The sequence below is a fragment of the Carassius gibelio genome, chromosome A19 (genome assembly GCF_023724105.1).
Source record: "Carassius gibelio isolate Cgi1373 ecotype wild population from Czech Republic chromosome A19, carGib1.2-hapl.c, whole genome shotgun sequence".
Classification (NCBI taxonomy): domain Eukaryota; kingdom Metazoa; phylum Chordata; class Actinopteri; order Cypriniformes; family Cyprinidae; genus Carassius; species Carassius gibelio.
Window position 1 is genome coordinate 14,294,671 of NC_068389.1, and position 27,842 is coordinate 14,322,512.

Sequence of the window (27,842 nt, forward strand, 5' to 3'; positions counted from 1 at the left end):
CCCACGGCAAAGTCAACAACTTTCCAAATGTGGTGTCTATTTTCGTATCCTACATTATTGTCACAGGGAGAGAAATATGAAAGTAAAACAAAACAGATACCATTAGCTGCACACAATTCAGACGATGACTAAACCTGTGTTTCTCAGTGAAAAGTCTTTCAATTTATTGGAAGAAAACAAGACTCAGACTAACTAACTAACTAACAAGAATAATAAAATCAAATAAAGTAAAATAAAATAAATTAAAATCGAGTTGATGTAACTTTGACAAGATGGGACAGAAGTGAGAAGAGAACAGGGTTAATGTATGACTTGAAGGCTTTGGAGAAAGAGAAAAAGAGGTTGATATAACAACAGAACAGGGAAGTAGGGGAAGAGGGACCCCAGCTTCTGTTAATTCCTCAGATTTCTTTCATGACTGCAGATGAGCCTTGAGCGTGACAGTAGGATACTTTGAGCTGCAACTCGAATGTTCCAAACCGGCTCTGGAACAGCAGGCTTAACCGATATCTAATCCCACGTGGATGAGGACATTTGGGGCTAGGCAGTGTATCTGTCTCTGGCCCCATCCACACGGAGACAGGTTTCTGTGAATACGCACAAATTTTTTATCGGATAGGCGTTTCGTCCACACGGATCCGGCGAATCCGTATATTTTCTGAAACGATGACGTCATCAGCCCACGTCTCCCCCCAGTCAGACACCTCTAAGTCACGTAACAGCAACAAAAACATGAACAAACACTGAACGATTGTCTTTGTATTAACTAACATTAACACTGATTAATAAATGTATTGTTCCATGTTCGTTTGTGTACCACGCACAAGGTTTATGAGCATAGTCCAAGTCTTCTTCTCTGGTTTTAGTGTATCTCTGTGTCAGAATTACAGCACCACATACTGGTCTGGCATGTATACTACATCATTATGCGGTTTCGTGTGGACGCGGATATTTCTTGAGACGAGGAAAAAAAAAGATCGGATTGGGGTAAGCTCCGTCTCCGTGTGGACGGGGCCTCTACGTGCCTGCATGTGTGTGTGAGTGTGTGAAGTGGCTGCTGAAAGTAATTATCACCTTTGCCAAACAAAGGCATCTTAAGGGTCTGTGATGAAAGAAAGATGACATATTGCATGCACCCCCTTCCGCATGAAACCCCAAAGTGTGCCCCCCCTTCAGGATCCTGACATCTCGGTCCACGCTTGCACATCCTTTTATGTCCCCACACTTAAACTTTTCCATCAGCCCCTCTGGATAAGCAAGTCAACAAGGACAGGGCAGATGGGGCAGGGCGGTATCACAGAATACACCCTGTGACAGTACAAATGTAGACACACATTATATAGAGATGCATAGTGCTTATACTGTGTTCAATCTAATTTAAAAACAATCCATCAAGCTGAAAAATATAGCGTACACTCCAAAGTGTGCTCCAAACGGTGCTTATTGATGGCGATTTTAGTCTGACACATCATGCTGAAAAAATTTATTCAAAAATAAATGTGTAGATTTATAGAATTTATTTCAAGTATAAAAAAAAAAAATATTATAATTAAGTTGTATTTTTATTTTTTTATGTTTTGTTCATTAATTCATTCATATGCAGCCTTTTTAAACATAAGAGACGTGTATACTTCTTCATAAAATGGCTGTCATACAGGGCTGTCATTATGGTCACAGCAGGGGCTACTTGATCCCTAGGGACAGCTGTCCTCTCTGCTTTAACCAACTCTAGCTCCCTTCCATCTTTTCGAACAGCATATTCTGAATGCTGCCTTAACAGAGTCCTACTATTAGAGCAAGATATCATCCCAATCCTAATGCATTGCAAATAATCTTGAATAATTGATTTCTCAAGATGAGATCAAAGCAATGTATGTGCATACCTTATAGTGGGGAAAGGAAAACCCAAGCCATTAATTATTCTGTGCATGTGGAAGGGGATCTAATAAACATATACAGTATGCAGTACAGGAAGAGGATAAACACCTCGTTTTATAACCTGCAATACTCGTATGTGCTCATGTAAAGATACATGTACTCAAGATGCATGAATAAACAGCACATTACATGCAAATACACACTGTAACAGCTGTTTCCTGTAGCCAACAGGCATTTAAAACATATTATATAATACTCTGTTTTATCAGAAGGGGTGAGGAAGGTGTGGAGTTTTCAGTTGCTTACAGGCCACAGTATTGTAACATGATTTCCAACAACTAATATTTTTAAGAACTCACACACATGTAATTTTAATTGTATTAATATAGTAAAATAGAAGACCATTATTTTAAATTGTAATAATATTTAGTAATATTACTATTATGATCAAATAAATGCAGCCATGGTGAGCATACGGAACTTAAATAAATAAATGGATAAATAAAAAATTTGACTGACCCAAACTTTTAAAGGGACACTAAGTAGGAATTACTCCCATCTAGTGGTGAAATTGTATTTTGCATTCAAACTAATTTTGCTCTCCAGCGCCTCGCTTTTTCAAATGCGCGTTGCATCTACGGTAGGCGATATGTACCGAAAAGCTTTGACGGGATGTCTTCTAATAGCACTTCGTCGAGTTTTCCTTCAGGTGAACAGGTGTGTTATTTCAAACAAACTGCAACATGACAACTAACAAACGAATGTTACAGTATGAATTACTGACTGTGGAAAACATGAAATATTGTAATTAGTAGTTATGTCTTCTTTATTCGTTATATTTTCTGAATAATGTGCATTGTTAGATATAAAAAAATATTGTAATATAGATTGTAACACTGACTTACCTGTCGAGAAGAAAACTGGCCACTTCAGCGTCTCTTTTGAAATCTTTATCAAGCATTAGCTCTTTCCACCTAGAAAAAGCTTCCCCGACATTAACTCTTGTTTTCTGTAATCTACGGTCACGTTTCCTTTTACGTTCTATTTTTGACTGTTTTGGCGACGATGTTTTCTTCTCCTGTGGCGCGGCATATGTATGGACCATAATAAGAATGCAATCCAGACTTTTAAACTTGCCGGTGCAGTTTCAAGCGCCTCTCACTGTTCTGCACCTGCGTTTCTGGCTCTGACCAAAAACGCGCTGTGGAAACGCGTTGGCTTAGTACTTTTTGTCCCTCTCTGCTATTATAGTTTTGCAAGATGGCGGAACTACATGGAAGCCTCCGTCGACCTACCCGTCCCATGTATATAAAGATAATAAATTCTTCATTTACGAGGATTAGTTTAAACATTGGCATCGGTATTTGTACACCATTGAGGGCATATTTATGAATAAAAATATTGATTTTAGATAATAAAATACCTAAAAAGTTACTTATTGTCCCTTTAAATCACATTAAATATATATATATATATATATATATATATATATATATATATATATATATATATATATATATATATATATATATATATATATGTCTTCATTTCATATATAATGTATACCCATGCGAGGCCACTTGTTACAGTGCTTTGGGGGTTAAGAGGGGTTCCAAGCAATCGCATGGCCTTTTATGGCCATGATTGCATCAATGGTTACATGACAATTACTAAGTACAAGCTTTAAGCAGGCAACATCTGATTATCAAACTGTATTAAATTACACGAATATATATATATAAAAAAAAAAGGTGACCTCAATTATTATATGTGGCTTGCTTGCCTGGTGCAAGTATCTGTATGAGTGTACCAACATTAAATGCTCAATAACCCTTATGATGTAATTACACTCACCTCACTGCTCATTTCCAACTATTTATGGACACAAAGAACACAGGATAAAAGGGAAATTTTATTAAGCTCTTCACATCTTCAAGGCACTTTGCAGAGCCTTTAACGCAGCAACACCAAAGCAAATGTCAATTTTGAACCACTTTAATACAGCAAGAAAGCAGTGTCTGGGAGCTCTTAACATGTCTAGATGAAGGGAGTGGAAAGCATCTGATAAACAGCACAATTAAAGGGCCGGACAAATTAGGCAGAGCTCGGCTGCGAGATTTCATGCAAAATTACGCTGGCGAAATGAGTGGCAATTAACAAGGGGGCATGTTCATTTATTAGTGGGAAAGGGAGGGATTTGCTGGGGAAGGGAAGAGGTCAGCATGTAGGACTGCCAAAGCGCTAATGTCCTCCTAGCTTCTCTGAGTCATGCTGACTGTGACAGCACGATGAACAATACTGGCATGCATGGAGCTAGAGCTCTGCCTGCCAGACAATCTATGCTTGCGGGTAAGGCGAGACCTGACAAATATACCACCAAACCAATTTAACGGAGTATGGCAAGAGTGGTGGGACAAAGCATAAGAAGGATGGACTAACTGTGTCATTTGAACAAAAGGGTGTGTTTTCTGTGGAAGCTTGCTTCCACCATGAAAAAAAAATAAAAAAAATAAAAACCTGCAAATGCTGAAAAAAAACAATTCCTTGCAATTGAGTGTTTATAACTTGCAATTCTGACTTTTGTTCTGAAAATTTTGAGCTTATATACTGCAACTTGTATAATACATTTTATACAAGAATATATTTTTTCTATAACTGAAAAAGTGAGCTCACAATTCTGACTTTATAGCTAGCAATACTGTGAAAAAAAAAAAAAATCTTATTTGCGAGATGCAATTTTTATTATTACTTTTTATTTTATTTTTTTTATTCTGTGGCAGAAAAAGGCTTTCATTGTTTTCCAATTTGGAAAAAAGTAAACAAGAATGTCTTGTTAGAACATAAAAAAAGGCATTGTGTCATCTTAACCTAATTTAATACAAGTTATTATGCAGGAATATCTAAATTTGGACATTTCAAAACAAAATGGCAGCTACACTTCCGAGGTAATGGCCTAATCAATAACATTCAAATATGCCTTCTGATACAGTATATGAATGTTAAACGCGAGAACTTGCTTCTTCTGAATGGTCAAATTATGTTACTTTATCATCAAGTGAAGTGTGAAGTGTGTAGTGACATACAGCCAAGTATGGTGTCCCATACTCAGAATTCTTGCTCTGCATTTAACCCATCCAAAGTGCACACACACTGCAGTGAACACACACACAAACCGTGAACACACACCCGGAGCAGTGGGCAGCCATTTATACTGCGGTGCCCGGGGAGAAGTTGGGGGTTCGATGCCTTGCTCAAGAGCACCTCAGTCGTGGTATTGCCAGCCCGAGACTCGAACCCACAATCCTAGGGTTAGGAGTCAAACTCTCTAACTGTCAGGCCACAACTGCCCATGCCATTAAAAATTGTAACATTTGTTCAAATGTTTTAATATGACTGTTTTAATCATATTTTGGGGAAAACTGAAGTGAGCTAAATCTAACAAAACTTTATTTTCGATATTTTATATATATATATATATATATATATATATATATATATATATAAGGTCGAAGATATCGGATGGAAGTAACATTTAGAGGTAAATGAAGACATCAAAAGCAAGAGAGAAGAAGAGACAGATGGTGAGGAGGAGGGTACTGGGAAAGTAGATACCCACCCGATGGTGCTTCCAAGTGCCGCCTCAATGGTCCAGACACAGTGCAAGTTGTGCTCATAAGGTGCAGGGTAACCAGGAGACAGAATCCGGCCCATGGGCTCGTCTTTAATCGTTCCTCCACACTCGGCTGGGTGAAGAAAGAGATAAACAAAGGTGCAATCCTTCAATGACAGCTCACAACACCGATGCACAAAACAGTACACCTTCTACAAAAAGACATGAAACAAACACAGCTTAGTCCAAATGTCATAAACTATATATATATACAGTGTCTTTAAGTGACAGGTCCGCTTTTGTAAGGGATTCTGGATTTGTATCCAAATCCCTGAAGCAAGGATGGTACACGGTGTGCTGTGCAGTGATGCATCATCTGGTGGCAGGGGCACGTATAACTTTCCACTTTAAAAGAATACATTCTGCACTGAGCTGAGCTTTATGAGTGATGAGCAGAATAACATGGCCGTATATCACCTCCGGGATTAAGCCTTCCCTGGGGAGGGCATATTTCCTTCGGCTAATATCACTGATAGTGTTGGTAATATGTCCTGCCCCAGACTTGACTATCCATCTTACACTGGGGCAATGGTGGTGGTGGGTACAAATCACTTGTTTGTCAGAAGGTTGGGGCCAGTGCGTGTGACAGTTCCAGTTTCACGGATCAGGAAGTTATAAGAGTGTTATATCCAGCCCCTGCCGTCGTCGTCATCACCGTAGAGGTTAGATGTGTGTGACCTTACACAGCAAAGACTCGGACATACACATATTCACCCTCCAGACATAGACTGGAACTGGATCAGTTTGTATGCAGAATACAGAGTAAATCCCCAAACCTGATTTTTTTTTAGTTATTGGCGTTCATTTATATTTGTTAGATTAAAACACATAAGACTTTTGATTGAGTTGTTAGCGCAGTAAGACTTTTTTTTTCTTATGAAAGGACAAATTGGTCATTGTGAAGCTTTGAAAATAAAATAAAAATGTACAAAATAAAAATGATTTTTTCCCCCCCCACCATACAAAATGTTAAGAATACAAGTATTGATCAGCAGTAATGTAATACTACTTCCCAAAAACAGCACTGAAGTAAAGCAGGTAAGAACAATTTTACTTCAAGCCAGTGGAGGGGTATTTCACACATTTGTTCCAGACCCTTTCCCTACACACATCTCTCCTTGAGTCTCGGACAAGCAATGACACAAATTACACGGTGGCTGGTGTTTGTAGTCTTGTGAGGTATGCATGTCACAGCACATAAGTCAAAGTGTTCAAATGCACAATTCAGCCTCGCACGCCATTGCCATACATGCTGAAAGAGAAAGTATGTACGAGAAAAAGGAAAATAAATAAATACATAAATAAAGTGGTGTGAGAATCTTATCGCATTGAATTATTTTCTTAATCACTACCTTAGATTTTTTTTATTTTTTTTTTATGACAAACATTTAAACATTCTTAAATCAATATTAATTTATTAAGACGTGTTTCAAAATAATATATCTTGAATTAAGTTTACTCTCTTAGGCCACTAGCTAACAGAGTTTTTTTTTCTTCTTTTTTTTCTTGTCCTAATCTCAAATGTTAAGATTTATATATTACAGTTTATTTATTCATTTATTTGATTTCAATTTATTTTTATCTGTCTTTCTTACTCTTTTTTTGTGCAGTTTTTTTCATCTTATATGAATGTTCCCATAGTGAATAGCAGAGCCATAAATCACAATGAAACAAACCCATCTTCTTCAACTCCTGAGATGACCTGCTTCGTAAGTCATAAAACGACATTTCTTACTCTCTCATTCTCTTTTGCTCTGTCCTCCCCTCCCTCCTTTTTCTAATTCTCACCAGCTTCTCATTTCTCACTGTCCACCCTCTGTTTTCTACAGTATGAGTTAGTTTCCTGTTGTGGCGGATGAAAAATATTTGCTCATGCCTTTTCAGTTCCATTTCTCCTCTCAATATGGGCAATATTGCCTAAAGGTCTCCATAGACTCAGGTGGAGAAACACCATAATTCAAACACTTTGAAAAGTGTTTCTGTGGTACACTCACATTGTGGAGAAGCCAGGCTGAGTATAAGAGTGGCTGCTATGAGATGCTTTGGGGGATTATATTCATGAAGCACATTCTCAGACCGCAACACATAAGACCATGTGGCAGAATTCAAGTTGGTGATAAAATACGGTAATTAGGATTTCCTGGAATGTCAAAAGTTATATTGTTTCTGTGAGGCATATTTGGATGTGAGGGTGTCCTCTGGCTTCCAGTATTCTAGCATTCCATATATATATATATTGTCACGGGAGGAGCACAAGACAGACACAGTGGGCGTGGCGTCAGGCCTCGGAGAGGCTTTTATTAACAGAAATCATAAAACAAAGGGAATAAAAGTGGCCAAAGGGGGAAAGTGTCCAAAATAACAGGGGATCTGGTGTCCTCGTTGTGCTGCGGGGTTTGTGTGGGTCGGGCAGTGTTCATCAAGGAAGGGTCCAGGCAAGGGGCGGAGTCCGGCGGCCGCACGCGCTCCCCTCCTTGGTCCGGGGCGCGAGGGGCGGCGGCTTCTCCTAGCGGCCGCGTCTCTCTCGTTGGCCGCGGCGCTGGTAGGGGATGGACGGCCCGGCATCCTGGCCCGTCGGCCGTGTATACGGGTGCGGTTCCCATCCGGATCGCGGGTCCGGCAGCTCACGTCTTGGTGGCGCGGGAGTCCCTCAACGCACCCTTCCTGGACCCACGAGGACACCAGTGTGCATGCACGGGGAAGAGACCGGTCTCCTGAGGAGAGGCGCGTTGGGCTTTTAAACAGCGGCGGTAATGAGGCTCCACTTCCTTCAGGTGTGCCCCATCACACGCCGCCAGCCCTGACTCGTCCAGCGCCCCTCCTCTCACACACCCACTCCAGTCGGGAGCCTGGTGAAGGGCGGCAATTTAGGACGGGGTGCCGGTGATAATCAGGGAGGAGGCAGCTGACTCGTCACAATATATATATATATATATATATATATATATATATATATATATATATATATATATATATATATATATATATATATATAATGTCATTCATTTTGTGTCATTTATTCCCCATGGTATCGAAAATGGTATTGATTATCAATAAATTTAAAGTTATCATATCCAAGTTAGAAATGTTGTATTACGGTAACCTACTGTAATAGGCTCTTCTAAATACGGCAGTGTAAATGAGTATTCAGTAGCATCTTACCAACACACAGTGGGAGTGGGCTGTCCCATGATCTCCTCTCCCCTCTGAGACATGTCAAAACCTCCGGGCCCTTTAAAGTATAGCCCGGATCACAGCTATATGACACCATGCTGCCTGCGAAGTGACCTTTGTCCTCCCGTTTAAATCCGAACTGAGGTACACCTGGGTCCTCACACTTCACCAACTCAAAACCTGGAAAAAAGACAGGAAAACAAGAGTGTCCTTCAAAATCTGTCTATCTATCTATGTGTCTATCTATCTATCTACACACAAATGCATGTCAGTGTGCTACTCACTGGAGAAGTGCAGCTCAAAACCTTTGCTGGTATTGTCACTGTTGCTAATGAACTTCAGCCACATGGTGCTGGATGTACTGTTTAGAGTGACATCCATCATCTCGGTTTCTGTGAAGGTGCCCAGCAGTCTGGCACTGTCACTGCTACCATCATACACCTGAAACACACACAAAACAGTCACGTACAATCCTCATATAATTTACAAACTGACATTACACACAAGCACAAATACACACTATGTCACAAAGACCTTAAGCATGTCATCCTCCTCCAGGCGAAAATCCCGCGCTCGGAGCTGGATCCCTTTACCGGGTTGGGTTTGGATGGAGTAGATGCACTCATGGTTGTTACCGTAGTAACCAGGGTAGTTGGGAGAGAGTAAAACTCCTTGTTTCCCGGTGACAGACGATCCGCATTCAGCTGCAGCAAGGGAGGTAAGAAGCCAAATGACCTCTGACAAATGACCCATGATCTCAGTATAAACACAAGCACGCTTTATACACTCATGCTGGCAGTCAGGGGGTGGTGTGTGTTTGTGAATGAGTGCAAGTCCATTTCTCTGCCAAATTTTGCTCGGATATTGAACTAAACAAATTATAAGCTAAATCAAAACTGAAATTTCTGACAATGAAAACACTGCTTGGATCATAGGACTGTACAGATGCAAATAATTCAATACAACCGACAAGAGATGCAACACTATTACAATTCTGGACGATACCTATACGTTAATTATTATTATGATATTACGGATTATAACCAATGCATCAATTGTTTGAAGATGCTACACGCGAATTTAGACATTGCATATATTATTTTTTAGAATTCCTAAATATTACAATTAAGTGCTATTAACCTTGTTAATTTAAATAATAATTTTAAGTGAGTGCAAAGGTAATCTAAGTGAAAAAAAAGTAGTTAATTAAATATCCTGTTAAATAAATAAAAATATATAATATCAGCCAATAACTGATATGTCATGCTTCCCTAGAAACAACATAATATTTCTTAAATAACATCATTAAGAAAAATATTGGCTGTTTTCTGGATGATGTTTAAAAAAAAAAAAAAAAAACTTTAAGTGAAGTAAATTTTATGCTATTTATTTAAATAAGCTAAAATACAAGCACATTGACAAATAAATAAAAACAAACGTTTACAAATGAGCTGACCCAGTTCCACAAAAGTGGTAAACAGATATGAAGCAAGGATAAGCCCGATATAGCTGCAGAAAAAAAAAGAAAAAAGAAAAAAACATAACACCTAATTACTTGCTTCAACCGGAATGCCAAAAACATAATGTTAACAAATTACATTCTAAATTTAGCATCTAAGCCACTCCAACACAAATTAAATTGATGAAGTCTGGTCTCCAAGATACTTACAGTATATGCTGATATCTACCATTATATAAATGCTGATTAAGCATTAAATAAATTTTGAAGCGGATGCTTATTATTTTATATTTTTTCTTTCTTCCAGATGGTGAGTCATACATTTTTTTTTTTTTACTTGTCTGATATCAAGCAGAATTCTGAAATGGGGGCTGCTTTGGCTTTCACCATTGAGATATAAAGTTTCAGCATACTGTATGTGCGTGCATCTCTGAGCACATGAGGGGAAATATGTGGTAGAATTTGTAAACAAAGCAAAATGAAAAGCATGTGACCACCTACCAACACACCTTGGCAGAGGGGAACTCCAAACCCGCCGACGCCCCCCTAGACACACCACCCTCGCAGGCCCCTCGAGGCGGTACCCCGGAAAACAGGAAAACATAAGAGCATCCCCCACCCTGAACTGCAGCCCCTTACGAGTGCTGAAGGGGGGGACGCCGGGATCTTCGCAAGGCTCCAGATCGTATTCTGAAGGGAACAGAAGAAGGGTTTGATATTTTGTAGCTTCTTCTGTTGTAAATGTCATGTAGTTTATGTTACAGTACGGAGGTCTCTACCTGAGAAAGTGATGTTAAAGCCCTCATAGGACACAGAGAAGTCTGAGAGGAAACGGATCTGAGCAGTGTAGTTGCCAAAAAGTCCAGCGCTGAGAGGGGGCGGCAGTGTAGACCCGGTCAATCTCCACAGGGGTTGAGAGAAACTACCATTTTCTGTGACTAAAAGGTGGTCGTGTGGACTCTCCAAGTGAAAGGTGTGAAAGATAAACTGGACACCTGCGGAGATTGAGAGGAGGAGAAAAAAACAGTGGATATAGATAAACTGTTTAAGAGTTCACAGATGCTTCAGTCGCAAATACTGCAGGTAGACATGTCAAACCTTCAGATTTGCCTTGATTCCGGGTGCTAACATTTTATCACAACCGACAAAAGACACAAACAATGACTCTGTACTGAACACACAATGTAAACACTCACAGCGCAAGGAGGAAAAAGTATGTGACTCCCTGGGCTAATGATTTCTCCAAAAGTTGGCTTCAACTGTGTTCAGTCGGTGAGGTGAGATTTGAAGATGTTAGTCAAAGCCGCCCTGTACTATTAAAAAAAAAGAGCTAAATTCTGGAGTTTTCTATTCAAAAGAAGCACTGCCTCATGTGAACTGCATCCCAAACAGAAGAGGTCTCTGAACGCCAAAGATTAAGGATTGTTGACTTGCACGAAGCTAGAAAAGGTTCGAAAAGCATCTCTGAAAGCCTTGATGTTTATCAGTTGATGGCAAGACGAGCTCGGCTTCTCTTCCTGAGTGGGCGTCTAGCAAGAAGAATCCTAGAGTGTCAGCTAAAGACTTTACAGAAATATCTGGAACATGCTAACATTTTTGTCAAGGTGATTAAGCATAGAAACACTTAACAAGGTCAGTGGAAGAAGAAACATTGCCGTGTGTGTGAAATCCACAAGAGCATGTGGATGTTCCTCAGTGGATAGGTCAAACAAGAGGGAAAAGAAGTATTAAAGTAGGGTGGTCCATCATGATTTTGATTTAAAGGGTTTGTTCACCCAAAAATAATGAAATTACGATTGAACTACTGATGTAAAAAACAGACTATTTTAACAATGTGCTTACTACCTTTCCAGGCCTTGAATGTGCTGTCTCTGCAGGAACAGAAAGCTCTCAGATTTCATAAAAAAAATATTCATTTGAGTTCTGAAGATGAACGAAGGTCTTACGGGTTTAGAAGAGTTTTGGGTGAACTATCCTTTTAATGCCTCTTGCCCTGAACCTCTTTTTATTAATGAGAGGGAAAAAAATAACGTAGATTTGGTATGATTTCATGAGAGAGTGATTCATGCCACAGTTGAACTGAACCAATTTTGTAAAGAGAAATGGTGCAAATCTCTCCTGACTGTTGTTCAGGTCTGATCTACAATTACAGAAACCATTTGGAAGAGACTAAAGCTGCCAAAAGAGAGTCAAGCAGTTATTAAATCCATACTTTTTCCATATCATACTGTTTACAATGTGTGTTCACAAAAGACATTACTGTTTGTGTTTCATTTAAAAAGACAAATAAAATGTCTATTAAAAATGTCTATTCCTGAAAAAGAATGAACCAGCTTCAAAAAGTGGCCTCACCTTTACCATGTGAAGTCTCAATCATCCACGTACAGTTGAGGTTATGGGGGTAGAAGTCAGGAAACCCAGGGGACAAAATAGTGCCGCTGTTCCCCTGAATAAACCCGCCACAGAGTGCTAGAGGAAAGAGAAAAAGATAAAGACTATTTGTCAAAATGCTGAGCACAATCCTACTGAAAGAAACTTTACAGGAAGTGCCCTTCTGAAGGACATCAACATATGGAGGTGAATAATTCCTATCATTACCCAAGGGGAAAAATCAATAATGGCCTTAAATATTCAAAGCCTAGTGGTACAGGAGAAGAGAGTGGAAAGGGTAGTTCCAAACCGTAAAGGCCCTTCCAGTCTGGGAGCGGTTATGTCATTTAAATAAATGACCTATCTCTAATGTGTCCTTTTCCCAGGTGGTGAGCATTTTAGTAGGTACTGTATAGAGTGGACCGTACCATCACAGCTGGGCAGAGGGCGACTCCACTGGAAGTTAGGTTCACACTCAAGAGGCTCATGGTCACTGAGAGTGTATCCTGCTTCGCAACTGAACGTCACCAGCGCCCCCACATAGAAATCATTGCCGTGCCGCTGACCGTTGACTGGGATTCCAGGATCAACACAATGGTCCGACTGGAGCTGCAAGGCTTAAGGAAAAAATACACAAACATTAAAGTGGAAAACAACCTATGATTATTCACTTATTCACTGTGGCTTTTCAGGGCAGAAGTTTATTCTAAATGCATTAGAAACTTGGAATCAGGGGCAAATTATGGAATACTACTAATGTACAAATTAAAGTGTTACCATTTGACTTGAAAAGAAAAATATATAAAAAATGATATATATATACAGCCATTGTTTCAGTTCACAAAATAGATCTGACAGAACTAATTCGGCAGTCTTGCATATATGAATGTGTGTACAGTGCAATGTTACTTGTGTCGTGTTTGCGCATGGCTGAAATCATCTCACAACATAATCACCCTCCTATTATATCATTATTACAGGACCTGATTAAAATCACTGCATGTGGCTATTATTTACAAGGATGCCTTCATAGCTGCTAGTATTCACAGGTATCTGTGCTATCAGATCCTTGTAATTGCAACCATGAAATGCATTGAATAGAAGATAATGTTACACTTTATCTAACTAGCATGCTTTGACTAAATTCTGAGCATTGTATGCGACTTTTAATATGAATCACACTTATCATGTGTTTGTGATATTTACCATGTGCATTCTCTAACCAACTATGTTATTCAAGACTACTGAATAGCTTTGTGTAATTGTAATAATAAATTATAATGATGGTAAAGCTGACTTTAAATTTTAACATAAATATATTATGGAAATAAGTATCTAACAAAAAATGGCTCTCAAAAATAAAATAGTAGATCATCATACTCTCATATCGGATACGAAAGCCAATGTCAGAGTGACTCTTGTCGGTGGTGAAGAGCAGGTACAGGAAGCTGGAGGTGCTGATGAGGAACTGAGGGACCTGTGTTCCCTGATAACTGCCAATCAAAGGGGAAGAAGGATAGCGTCCGTCCCGTACCTCGAGAACATCATAGTTAACCTCTGTCCGGAACCTGTGGATCAGAACGGTGCTATGCATCAGCATGGCAGCTTCACCACAAAGTGAGACTACATGGATTCATCACAGTCCTGTTCGCTTGTGTTCCTACAGGATACCACATATTTACAGCTAGAACAGAGATACCACATCATTCACACTGAAAACGCAGCTCGCTCCAAAGCAACGTGTGTTGTTTGAGTTTCCTGCAGCAGCAGCCTGCTAAAGCCCTGATGCTTTCTGTGCTCACACAACAGTTATGTAGTTGGACAATCAGTGGATGAGACTGCATCAATCTGTCTGGCATCATCATGCCATGCACTAAAATGTATACAGACACCCCTTTCTGATTAAAAGTTTTGATTTTTCAGTAATATCATTGAAGACAAATTTTACTGCTACTCTATACTATGATACAGTCAAAATTCTGAAAAAACACACAGACAAAAGCATTGAAGTGCATTTGATCCACACGTCTTTTTAAAATAAATGTTCAACACTCACATGTGACTGTGGATAAAGCCATTCTATATGAGCAAAGGTAAAAGATATTTCTACTGATTAAGAATGCATCCTTGTGATAGCGGGGGAAATGAATATCCGGATACTCTTATTCCAAGTGTATAGTGAACATCTGCAGTGCACTAGTGACCTATTTATGAAATGATCATAACCAGTAGAATGAAAGATAGGAGGGGCAAATTAAACCGGGAGGCTTATTAAGAACAACATGACAAAGAACAAGTGAAGCCTTGTACGTACTTGTCAAAGATGATCTTAATAGGATATCCTGGAGGCGCTTCGATGATCCACTCACAATTGAGGGCCTCTTTATAAAGTTCAGGCCAGCCTGGGGACAGAATGATGCCGCTAGAAGCCTTGAGGTTTCCCCCACATGGAGCTAAAGAACAGGAGAAGAAGACAACCAGAATTTTTTTTTTTTTTTTTTATTTAATTGCCAAACTTTAAAGCCAACACAATTTGTTCTGTTGTTTTCACATGCTAGAAATAAACAGTAAATCACAGAAATCCAAAAAGACAGAAAGATAAACTATTTCCTTCAAACAGTCCACTAGTTCAACCCGACTATTAAAAATCTAATGTAATAATGTACAGAAAAATCTGTCTTTTAACTGTCTAATAACTGAGTGTTTTTACTAAAATGCTAAATCTAAAAGCAGAATGTGTGAATGTGCTGAGGTAGATGATCTCATCTTTTAACTGTGTACTGAAGGGCATCTATAAAAGACACTGCTCAATAAATGGCATAAAATTATTTGCAGTATACAGTAAAGCATTTCATTGAAAAAGAGGATGTGTTCTTTGTCTGTAAGAATTCAGACAGTTAATACTTCTTGAGCACTTTCCGAAAGTAAAGATTATGACTCTTTATAATATACTTTTCAGTCTGTCTCTGAATGTGCTTAAAGTACTTAACTGAAACTTTCTAAAAGTTCAGTAAACTGCAGAGTTGGAGTACATCATTTATTTTTTTATTACAAGTAAACTTGTTAATTATGAAATCTGCACATTTATTAGAGAGAGGACAAACCTTCACAACGTGGCATAGCATTGTCCCACACAACATTTCCATCTTTGAGAATGCAGGAGATTGTCTGAGAACCGTGGGTCTTCATAAACCCCTCCTCACACAGGAAAGAGATGGAGCTGCCAAGCTGTAAACTCTCACCAAAACGCTTTCCGTTTACTGGAACACCAGGGTCGGGACACTCGTTGTGCCGGAAAGCTGCAGGGGGGGAAAAACAAACAAAAAACCAACAGCAATGAGGCAAGAATATGAAATATGGAAGATAATTGTATGCTTTCTTCAACCTAAAAGGCCAAAAAAAAAAAAAAAAATGTACAATAACAACAGCACTTTACTTATCGTATTTAACCATACAATTTCCCTAAAAAAAAAGAAAAAAAAGAAAATACAGTTCGTTTTCATGAATGGACAACTTCTACAAGGGCCCTTATAAATTAAAGTGGGAGTTTTGACTATGGCCACTGAACTGAAGCTTTTCGGCTCATTGTTTCGGCTGTATTACTACACTAATTCATTTTAGTTAGAACAAAATATTGATTTATGTGCCTCTCTAAGTTTCTTGCTTCAGTGGGAAGCTTGGAGCTACTCAGTACCCATCGATAGGACTTCAGAGAAGATGTATTGCCAGCGGACAAAATCTTGCCAGAAAATCTGTTAATTCCAGATACAGCATCACACTAACAAAGCCAGGGTAATGGGTTTGATTCTAGAGAATGAAAACAAAACAAAACAAAACCCAAAATGTATAATTTAGGATATACGCTTATTCCAAATATATATGTGGTAAGACACTTTAATGTAGAGCTAACCTTTTTAAAAGCTCTTATTGTGTTTCGCCTCATGCACTGGACATCAATTCTTTCCTCATAATAAGCTTGGCGATTCAAAAAGGATCTCAAACCCAACGATTGTGCATGTAATCCATCAACATCATATGTCAACAAGCCCTTCGATGGCGTTTGTCATCTCTTTAATTAACACGAATTATTGTAGCATCCCTCGCACTCCCCCAAAACATGGCGCATGGGGAGTCAAACCATGTGGGATCACCTCCATACAGTTTCAATTAACTGTGGCTTTATTTAATTACATATGTATTTAGAAATAAATTGTAATTAAATCTGTGGCTCTTGTTATTCTTCTCAATATGGATACTCAAGCATCTATCAACTCGGTTACCGAAGGTCGTGAAATACAGACAATTCTCTCCTGAGGGGAAAGAAAAACTTTCTTAATCTGTCTCATATAACAAGACAGCTTCTGAGCTCTTTTAACTCCTAGAAACTTTTCAAATTTGGTGCATGCTACTACTGACAAAACATCTGAAGACTATTGCTATCTATTATACATTGACTTTTTGGTCTCTAACTTCAATGTGACATTAGACTTATGAAAGTATGAACAGGTTTGCCCAAAATAACTTAAATTAATTATACATTTTTACCACAGGAAATAAAAAGCCATGAATCTAGAGCTGCCTTTAAAACGTACTGGTGAAAGTGATGTTGAAGCCGCGTTCTGTGTACGTGTGATCGGTCAGAAACTCTAGCCTGGCCACGTGGCCGCTGGTAGTGATGGGTGATGGCAGCACATCTCCAGAAAAGGTGCCCAGAATTGGTGACTCTGCCTTGCCGCCGTCTTTAATAGACAGGAAGTCAAACTGTTTCTCCATGCTCAGGTCGTTAAAGGCCAGGTTGATGCGGCTCTCGGGTTTGGCGATGATCAGCCACACGCAGTGCATGTTGTTTCCGTACTCCTGAGGGTAGTTTGGTGATAGCAAGACTCCAGATGGAGTTGTGAAGTTGAAGAAACACGAGACTGAGAAAAGGACAAAGAGAGAGAGAAAAAAGCAACAGTTAAACACAGGAGGCATCGTGCGTCAAACTGTGAAGTGAACTCGATATTAAAACTGCCACTGAAGCTAAAATAAATTCACCATGCATAGAGAGGTCATTTGTTGTTGCTTAAACAATACAGCAAGACAGGAGACAAACAATTACAGCTTGGAGGTTGTGCAGTGTGATAGCAGCATCTGTAACTGCAACATATAAGACCTCTCAGATCTTAACAACAGACAATTACTGAAAAGTCCCTTTCATTCAATAGTTCTTAAAAGAACCACTTTTTGTGTGTGTGTTTTTGGGAAGAACATATTAATGACCTAAAGGCTGTAGTGATGGCCGATTCGTGAATGAATCGTTCAATTTAACCGGTTCTTCTTAGTGAACCGGTTGAACCAGTTCACCATATCGAACTGAATCGTTTAAAACGGTTTGCATCTCCAGTAAGCATTAATCCACAAATTACTTAAGCTTTTAACTTTTTTAACGTGACTGACACTCCCTCTGAGTCAGAATAAACCAATACCCCGGAGTAATTCATTTACTCAAACAGTACACTGACTGAACCCGCTGTGAAGGCCGAACTGAAGATGAACACCGAGCCGTTGAACGAACACGCCCACTGCTGGAGCCGTTCTCGTTCTCGAGTCAAGAACCGGTTGCTTCGGTTTTCGGATCACCAGTACACTCAACCGAGAATCGTTTCTGTCGGACGCGTCCGATTTGAGCTGATTCTCGTTCTCGAGTCAAGAATGGGTGTATGCCCCTGTGTACAGGTATGCTATGATCTCGCCATTTGCAGAAGATAATCAGACTGAAGATGCTGCAGAGAAAGAGAATGTTTATCTGCTGGGAATATCCGCAGTCATTAACTCATTTTCAGGATTTGGGACAAAGCTGAGAGGGCAATAAGCATCTCTAAATAGCCATGGGGAGAATGAGAATGAGCTCAGTGGTGGACTGAAGACGAATCGTTATGATTTCACCTTATATGAATGACTTTGCTGTCTGAGCTAATAATAATGCCATAAAATAGCAGAAAACAAAGTTGTGAGTCAACTGCAATTCCACTGATGTAATAGGATGGTAGCCATTATAGTGACAAATGACTACAGTCTGGGGCAAATTGATGGTATTCATGAATCCAAATAATAGAGAACGAACAATAACATCAAAACAAGTTGGACAAGCGTTAACTGCCAAAAACACTGTATGTTATGACACTCAATGACTGCATTTTTACAAATGTCTCTTTATATTTTTCCTGCTTCTCAAATACGCTGCTTTTCTATTCAGTTAAAACCTGTCAACTTCAATATAAGAATCTGATACACGAAATAAAGCAACTAAATGTTTTAAATAAACTGCCACTCTGGATTTAACTTGAGTTATAGTTAAATGATTTAATGGCTCAGCTAATGAGAGGAAATATATATGGGTACATACTGTGCTGAAGACAATAATAATGGTGCACTATATCCTCTCAGGTGTGATCATGTGGTTGTGGAAAGTAATGCATTTTGGGTAAGATCTGTCACTTACACACACAGCTCGGCTTCTTGGCTGACCACTGATTATTTTTCTGGCAGGTAATGTTCTTTTTTCCTACCAGCTCAAAGGCTGGAAGGCACTCAAAATATAGCTTGTCTCCATGTCGGAAGCCTGTGCCTTCCCTCTTGCCATAAGCTGGGATTCCTGGGTCTCCGCATCCACCTTGGTCAATTTCTGAAAAATTTAAATAAGCATGAGGCATAGCTTATACCTTGGGACAGGGTACATTTTTTCAAAAAGAAAAAAAAAGAAAAAGAAAAACAAACACAAAATTCCACCAGGGTTTTAATAGGAAAGAGGCATCAAATATAAGGTCAGTATTTCTGTATCCCAGACTGACCAATTATAGTTTTTGCTTAAACAAATTATTTAATGATTACATTATTCATGTATTTTTTATTTTTCCTTGGTATAATAAATAAACATTGAAACAAGCATAGACATGCACAACACACAGGTATTTGGTTTAAAAATAATACATGAATAAATTGTTTTCAGCAGTTTATTTGTAATGAATGGGTTTTATAGCATAAAATGCATAAAACATTAATGTTATGGAATATTTAAATGGATTTTTTTTTTCTATTTAATATATTTAAAATAATACATTCATTGGATGTCAAAGCTGAATTTTCAGTAGCCATTACTCAAGTCATCAGTGTAACATCCTTAGAAATTATTAAAACATGCTGATTTGCTGATCAAGAAACATTTCCTATCAATGTTAAAAACATCCATGATGCAAATCTCCCATTCCATCACATCCCAAAGCTGCTCTATTGGATTGAGATCTGGTGACTGTAGAGGACATTCGAGTGAAGTGCGCCACTCAATGCCATGTTAAAGAAACCAGTCTGAGATGATCTGAGCTTTGTGACATGGTGCATTATCCTGCTGGAAGTAGCCATGAGAAGATGGGTTCATCCCTTTATGCCATCATAAAAGGATGGACATGGTCAGAAACAATACTCAGGTAGGCTGTGGGGTTTAAACGATGCTCAATTTATACTAAGGGGCTCAAAGTATGCCAAGAAAATGCCCCCCACACCATTATATAGGGCTGCTCCGATCACGATTATTTGCGCATCTTCTCAGTTAACAACGGCTTGTGTAGTAACAGCTGCTCTATGTGAAATCACGCACCTGAGGGAATTTACCGCTGATTAGAGAACGGCTTTACTGACGAGATGCTCATTAACGATCGGCTGATCGTGATTGACGTGTTGTGTGCTTAGAGATGGTATTCTGAATACCTTGGATGTAACGAGTGGTTATTTGAGTTGCTGTTGCCTTTCTATCATCTCTAACCACTCTGCCCATTCTCCTCTGACATCAACAAGGCATTTTGGTCCACACGCTGCTGACTGGATATTTGCTCTATTTTGGACCATTCTCTGTAAACCATACAGATGGTTGTGTGTGAAAATTCCAGTAGACCAGCAGTTTTTTTAAAAACTCAGACCAGCCACCTGGCACCAACAACCTTTCCACATTTAAAGTCACTTAAATCCCCTTTCTTCTCCATTCTCCATGTAGCCTAGCTCACTAAAATAGGCTACCACTTTTAATGCTCCAATGCAAAGTAAACCACCATTTTGTTAAGATAATATAACACATAATTCATATTACATAAATAATACTGCACACCTATTAAACATTTTGAATATCAGTCTATATTCAATATTTTAACTACATTGTTTTTCTTTCATTTTCCCCATCTGCAGCTGTCAAATGTAACACATCGGCTAGGTAAAGCTGATGGCTATTTGTGTGCTTTGATGCGCTTATTTGATAACTTGTGGTTAATGCGCCACTCAGCACTCATGCACTTTGCGGACTCTTGGCGACAAAAAGCTAATTCTGCTTGGCCACCTACAGTATATAAGCCTTATACTATGGCTGTGAATCTTTGGGTAGGCAGCGATTCGATTCAATCCGTCTCACGATTTATAGGTTTTCGATTCGATTCATGAACAATTTTTGCAAATTTAGAATGATTAAATTAGTTTCGATTCACAATTAGATTCAATTATGATGATTCGATTCTGCACTCTTTAAGTGCATTCACGGGATTATTTAAATGCCTCATACTTTAGATACTTAGTCAGGGGGCAAATTACACCAGCCTTTATGGTTAGAGAACCATAGGTAAGAAATAAATATTTAAAACCTTTTGTTTAGATGATAGTTTAACGATGCTATGGCATAAAATGGCATACGTAAAAATGTATGTAAGCCAATGTTTAAAAAAAGAGCTTTAATTTTGACATTTTGTCACACCAGCCATTATTTCAGAAGTGACAGAAATGTCAAATACAATCATTTTATGTATGTAACCTATGTATTATCATACGAGGGAGCACACTACAGGGAATAAGAAAGTGAGATAACTAAACAGACATTTTTTCACATTTTCTGTTCTGATTATATACATAGCTTTGTCATGAATCTCTAGATTGTGTAGATGAATAGGTTCTAACTCAATCTGATATAATCACATGGCTGTCATTCACATGGCGAGTGGTTCTAGCTGCATCAGCAGCCAATGAACCTGCTGCTTAATATTCAAATATTTGGCTAGTGCTTGCTGTAGCAGTAGCAGCGTGCTTCAGAAACCCTTCACCTTCCCCAGCTCCACCTGTATAGATCTAGTATTGCATAATTTCATATGCGTGGTTTTCGTACATATTATATGTGCAGCAGCAGCATTTCTTAAATGCTCTCAGCAGCATGTCTGTGGATGTATTGGCAGTAGCAAGTCTCTACTTTAATACTTTAAAACACATTAATATTGCCATTTATATTACCATGCTAAACTCTCTGAGAGTTGTCATGACAGAACTATGGAATTCTTTGTACATTGTATAATAAGTAAAATTGGGATAACTAACAGCACTTTTATTTGTACACTATTAAAAAGAATACTTCTTTACTAGCATCTATGGTTCTATGAAGAATCTTTGCTATTTGTGGAACCTACAAACATACATATATCCATACATACATAAATACATATATTCTTCTATGGCATCATTTATTTATTTCTTTATTTTGCTAGCCAAAACAAGGAAAACCTCTCAGTAATCCTACTGACCTTTTGATAGAGTTTGGATTAGTTATAATGCTCTAACATGAATAAAAATCTATAGTGTAGACACAAACACTTGATTTAAAAAGGTGTTTCTCTGCCTAGGTCACTTTAACACAGCAGATGATGAATAAACATTTAGATGCCAACCTCCACATACTGCCACAGAAGGCATCATTTTCCTGTTCTGGACAGGTGACAGGCCTCTACCTGGACTGAATCTCTACCCTTTATCTTGGGATTTACATCTTGAGTTTGCTTCTGACCAAATCAATCAGTTAAGCCAAGAAGATTGTGAGAGAAAATGTCTCCTGAGCTGACAAATATTATGCAGCAAGTCATCCCTATGGGACTGTTTGTATGCCTGATTCCTTAAGTGCCCCAGCTAACACTTTGTTCCAGCTGTATTCGGCTTGGTGACGAGAGCTGACGTGCACTTTCATAAGGTGCAGCATTTGTTATTTACCACATTTCAATTTTCGTAGTATTTATTAATATCACTTTCTTAAACTCTAAGAACACAGTTGGAAGTCATTGACTTCCTAATGAAGGATTACTGATAACATAGCAAGGCACAAGTGCAAATGAATCCATTCATCTTTACCCATCATACGAGTTAAGAAATCTTTTATTTATTTATTTTTTTTATTTATTTTTTTACCCCCAGCATGCACCTGGGGTTGGCAATAGGCTATGCTCCTTCTGTATTCAGTTATATTGCAGTGTGTATAACAATTCAAAACCACAACATACACTCTACAATGTTTCTTGCACACCAAATCAGCATATTAGAATGATTTCTGAAGGATCATGTGACACTTGTGACTGAAGTAATGGCTGCCGAAAATTTGGTTTGTCGTCACAGGAATAAAGGACAGTTTTCAAACACATTTAAATAGAAAACAGTTCTTACAAATTGTAAAATCTATTTAACAACATTGCTGTTTTTACTGTATATTAGGCACAATATTAAAGAAGGTTAACTGATTTCAGGAAGACAAAGTCAAATATGAAAACATTGACCTGTACAGTTCCCTCAGCATACTACCATTCAACTTCACTTTGGAGCTCCAGTCATGAATTATATAAATGCAGAAGATGTGTAGGAAAACACAAATGATTGAGAAAATAATCATCTTAAAGTTATATTTTAAATGTGAATCCTCTAGTGTAGAGTAGAAGGAGATATGCCCCTGGCAAGCCTGCTTCCTGTGATTCATTTTTTTCTTCTTCTTTTTAATGGCAGAGATCAGATCATAAATAAAAAATTCATAATAAAGGAGAGTCTGTCATCAGTTATGATGCCCTGTTTTTAATGGAGCGTCAAAGATGCTCGGATGTCCATTAGCCTCAGAGCAATATAACATGCTGACATGTGGTATGATTGACCAGAAAACCTTGACATCATCTAACTTCTTTGCAGACTGTTGCCTTGAAGATGAGGTAAACTTCCTAAACCCCGTACGGGCCTCAAATCTAGGCTCTAGCCTGGCCCTCGTCCGAGATGCCTTAGCCCAGGTCCGGCCCTTGTCCGACAACTTATCAGAATTCACTGCCAGAGTCTGACTGGAGCCTGTGACTGTTATTGTTTTATTTTTATATTTTTTTTTCTCCTCTCTATTACACAGCATACTGTTGCAGCCATTAAAATAGTTTAGTATTATTTTTTATTTCAAAGTGATTATATTTCTTTAATTTAGTTAGCACGCGGATGAGCTTTGACATGAAAATTGCCCCGAAGCCCACACTTAGGGGTGTAAATAAGTCAGACACCGTCAGCCTCCAGCTGAAATGCAGGGCTCTAAAGCTCCCTGCTATTGTAAGCGATTTTGGATTGGAAAAATGTACATATTGGCTTCATACAGACAATGGACATACAACAGTGGTCTTTTCTATTTGGTGAATTTTCTCAGCAGATATTGATATAAGTGATACGTTTTGATTAATCATATTAATTTATCACTATATCATGCGTTTATGTATGGATCTTGTTTAAAACTAGCATTGTCTGCATTGACTCTCTGAGCAATAATGCTTGAAAATCTGAAATATTTTTAGATGCAATAATTTGGGGGTACATCATGTCCCGCAGACAGGGAGGCAGAAGTTCAAAGCGATTCTTCAACTTAATTAAGTGTCTTTCATTGTTTTAATTCTGTTGGGGGGTATGAACACTGCTCCACTTTCTTCTTCTGTTTTTGCAGTGGATAAAATGCATAAAAACTCCTAGTGGCTTATGTGGATCTGACAGAAAATATTGGTTTGTAATGTATGAAATGTTATGAAAAGTCCCCCATGTGCAGTGCAATTCTGAAAGAAGGTCAGGATGGAAGCTCTGGTTTTCTCGTTTCCAATCAGACGTAGACTCTGAAAACGGAAAATTAGTAGCCGCTCTTGCATGATATCCCCCCACCCCCCCCACCCCCCCCCCCCCCCGTTCCATGGCCCTCATTCCAGCAAGGTTAAACGATCTCAGGCTGCTTTGATGACCCTCACCACATGTGCAAAACGTATAATGGTTAAGCGAGAAATAGAAAATGAAATAAAAAAGAACAGGCTGTTCCCGTACTCTCAGTAGATACCCCAAGAGTGCAGCAAATAGCAGGAAGCTACAAGAAAATGTAGAAATTTGCTCAAAGGAAATCATAAGGTGTCACATTTGTGTAACATAATGTCTGCCAATGACCTCATAAAAAAAAAAAATGTCTGCTTCACTCTAAAAATGGCATGCAATCAAGAATAATTTAAACAAAGAATAAATTAGCATTTGAAGGCTTTTTTCTGGCCAGCCATCTGTTTAATCTGAGACATAAGTGGTTATGGTTACAGAAATAGAGGAGGATAAAAGAACAATATGCATTTGCTGATTTCAGAGATAGATCATCACTGCAATGACAACAACGGTAAGATTCCTCAGCTGAGAATACTCTGATATGATAATTACCAAATGTACAAAGATCATGATCCTCCAAAGCTATATTACTTTTTTTTTTAACAGAGGCGTTCTATAGATGTTTCAATTTTTTTTTATTATTATATTAAATGTGATATGTGAATGTGATATACTATATCACATTAAATAATACTTTATCACATTTTGTAATACATTTTTACAAAGGAAATGTAGCATGACACAAATACATTTAAAAACATTAAAAAAAAAAAAAAAAACATTTGTTATTATTATTAGTAGTGGTGGTGGTTTTGTTGTTGTTAAATATAAACAAATATCAGTATTAACAATCATTCCTATGTATAATCATCAAATTATTAGTGTTTTTATTATTTTATTATAATACATTTTCTCTCCATACTAAATGTCAAATTATCATCTTCTGTGTTCAACAGAAGAAAGAAACTCATATACCGTATTTTTCGGACTATAAGTCACATCTGAGTATAAGTCGCATCAGTCCAAAAATACGTCATGATGAGGAAAAAAACATATATAAGTCACACTGGACTATAGGTTGCATCTTTTTAGAACCAAGAACCAGGAGAAAATATTACTGTCTACAGCCGCGAGAGGGCACTCTATGTTTTCAGTGTAGACTACAGGAGCACTGAGCAGCATAGAGTGTACTCTCGCGGCTGGAGACGGTAATTTTTTCTGTTAGTTAATTTCTCTTGGTTAATTTCTCTCGGTTCATGTCAAATTAATTTTGATAAATAAGTCGCACCTGACTATAAGTCGCAGTACCAGCCAAACTATGAAAAAGGTGCGACTTATAGTCCGGAAAATACGTTACTAGGTTTGGAACAACTTGAGGGTATGATGACAATTTTCATGTTTGGGTGAACTATCCTTTTAGATCGCTCTGAACACAAATGCAAATAATATCCTTAACTTACCTTCATAAGAAACCTTAAAGCCCAGAGAGCCACTCGTGTCATCCGTTTTAAAATTGAGCCACATCTGATGGCTTGTACTGACCACCAGATCTGGAGTTGTAGTCCCAGACAACCTTAAATCAAAATAAGACAAACATTATAAAACATAATAATGAAACAGTGATTCTTGATTTTCTATATGCACACGATCACCTCTCAGGGAACATAGTGAGTTCCTTCATTCCCCTGGCACTAGCCTTCAGGGAACTGTGGTATTGGTCCATAAGGGCTTATGAGACTTGCTAATTAAGCAGATTAGACCATCAGGGGACTCCGAGTAACCAGAGAGAAAGTGCCCAGGGACACCGGCCATTCAAAAGGAACACAAGCACTCGTACACCTCTGCCAGAGCGCGCACATAAAACGGCATCGATAAAACTTTATGAAGACAATAAATTTCAGCATAATTAATAACAACACACTCAGCAACGTTTCCGGAGCATCTGGTGCACAAATCTGCATTTTGGAGCATCAGCGTGTGATCTGTTTTTGGAGCAGGAGTGATCTTGTTCTAATATTGAGACTCAAAGTGATTGACACTAAAGCTTGGGGTATTTCTGCTGTACACTTCTGCTCAGAGGGCTGATGAAATGAGATGAAATAGAGGGGGGTAAAAGGAAGAAATGGCAGAGGAGGAGAGAACGTAGAGGCTGAAGAAAGAGAGGACGCTGAGAGATGAAAGAAGATGGGGAGGAGGTTTATGCACACAGAGAGGAGAGTTTAAGAGTGGGAGACACAGCCCGGGAGGAGTTTGAGAGAGGACCGAGAAGAAAGCACAAGAGGAACAAAAGTACTCACACATGAAAGACTGTCCGCTGATCGCCAATTACAGCTCCGTCTCCCACGGTTAGAGTATCATAGCCCCGCTCCAAGTCAAACTCTTCAAAATTCAGCTTGATCACCTACACACATAGAAGAAAGAGAGACGGCTTTCTAAACTTGGTTAGCAAAACAGAGAAGAAACCTTTTTTTTAATTGTTTTATTTTTTTTTTTTTTTTATATCAATTGGTTCATCATATTCCCCCTTCATTTGAATTAAAAAAAAAAAAAAAAAAAAAAAAAACTAATACATTTTTGTTTACATACATTTCTAATTATAACACCAGACATTTCATAATATTTTTTTAAATCAGTGATTTTCAGATTGCACATACTAGCTAAGATGGAAAAAAAAAATGAATTGTGGAAAAAAACAAAGAAATAATTTATGCATTTGATTTAGGAACATGAAGAGATGAAGGTGCATTGTTATCCAAAATGAAAACAAGTCTGCAGAATTGTTTATACAAAAGGAGAAAAGTAAGAGCTATGGGAAGATTAACAAATTAAATAAAAAGGTTTACTGCTGATAAACACAAAAAAATAAATACTGTGAAAAAAGAAGTGCTCTCTATTCTCCCTTGGCTGGCACATTTCCACCAAATTCTTAATGTTTTTGGGGTGCTCAGAGACCAACTCCTAGTGAAAAAGGTTATATAAATGCAAATTGCATTCTGTCATTTGGTAAACACACTCCACAACAAAGAGTGTCAGGGGTGGACTGGCCACATTCTAGGTCACACTGGCAGTGAACAAGATTTCATCCTCATTCACTTCCTCTGAACCTTTCTTTTCTAAATCCACCCGCTCAGCGGAGGGCATGCTGACCACCTCGAGTGAATCCCACTGTGTTCTGTGCGCTGTGTATGACGATGAGTGACAGAAGTGTGGGCGGGTTGATCCTCAGTTGGCTCACTGAGTGATGATGATGCAAAAGCTGATCCCTGAGCATGAAACATGACCATCACAGTTGAAATCATATATTCTGCAATATAATTA

The 27,842-nt window shown here is 38.4% G+C and overlaps 1 protein-coding gene across 1 annotated transcript in view; it reads right to left on the reverse strand.

The window, feature by feature from the left end:
• Positions 1-27,842, reverse strand: part of LOC127935277 (CUB and sushi domain-containing protein 2-like) — a 266,910-nt gene that overhangs the window by 92,565 nt on the left and 146,503 nt on the right. The window contains exons 11-25 of the mRNA XM_052532988.1: positions 26,822-26,925; positions 25,985-26,097; positions 19,036-19,218; positions 17,144-17,470; positions 15,656-15,850; positions 14,866-15,004; positions 13,932-14,119; positions 12,980-13,168; positions 12,534-12,650; positions 10,961-11,176; positions 10,683-10,871; positions 9,257-9,426; positions 9,007-9,163; positions 8,711-8,902; positions 5,495-5,621 (exon numbers count right to left, since the gene is read on the reverse strand). Of these exons, the coding sequence (XP_052388948.1) occupies positions 5,495-5,621; positions 8,711-8,902; positions 9,007-9,163; positions 9,257-9,426; positions 10,683-10,871; positions 10,961-11,176; positions 12,534-12,650; positions 12,980-13,168; positions 13,932-14,119; positions 14,866-15,004; positions 15,656-15,850; positions 17,144-17,470; positions 19,036-19,218; positions 25,985-26,097; positions 26,822-26,925 (2,606 nt within the window). The remainder of the gene's footprint in view (positions 1-5,494; positions 5,622-8,710; positions 8,903-9,006; positions 9,164-9,256; positions 9,427-10,682; positions 10,872-10,960; positions 11,177-12,533; positions 12,651-12,979; positions 13,169-13,931; positions 14,120-14,865; positions 15,005-15,655; positions 15,851-17,143; positions 17,471-19,035; positions 19,219-25,984; positions 26,098-26,821; positions 26,926-27,842) is intronic.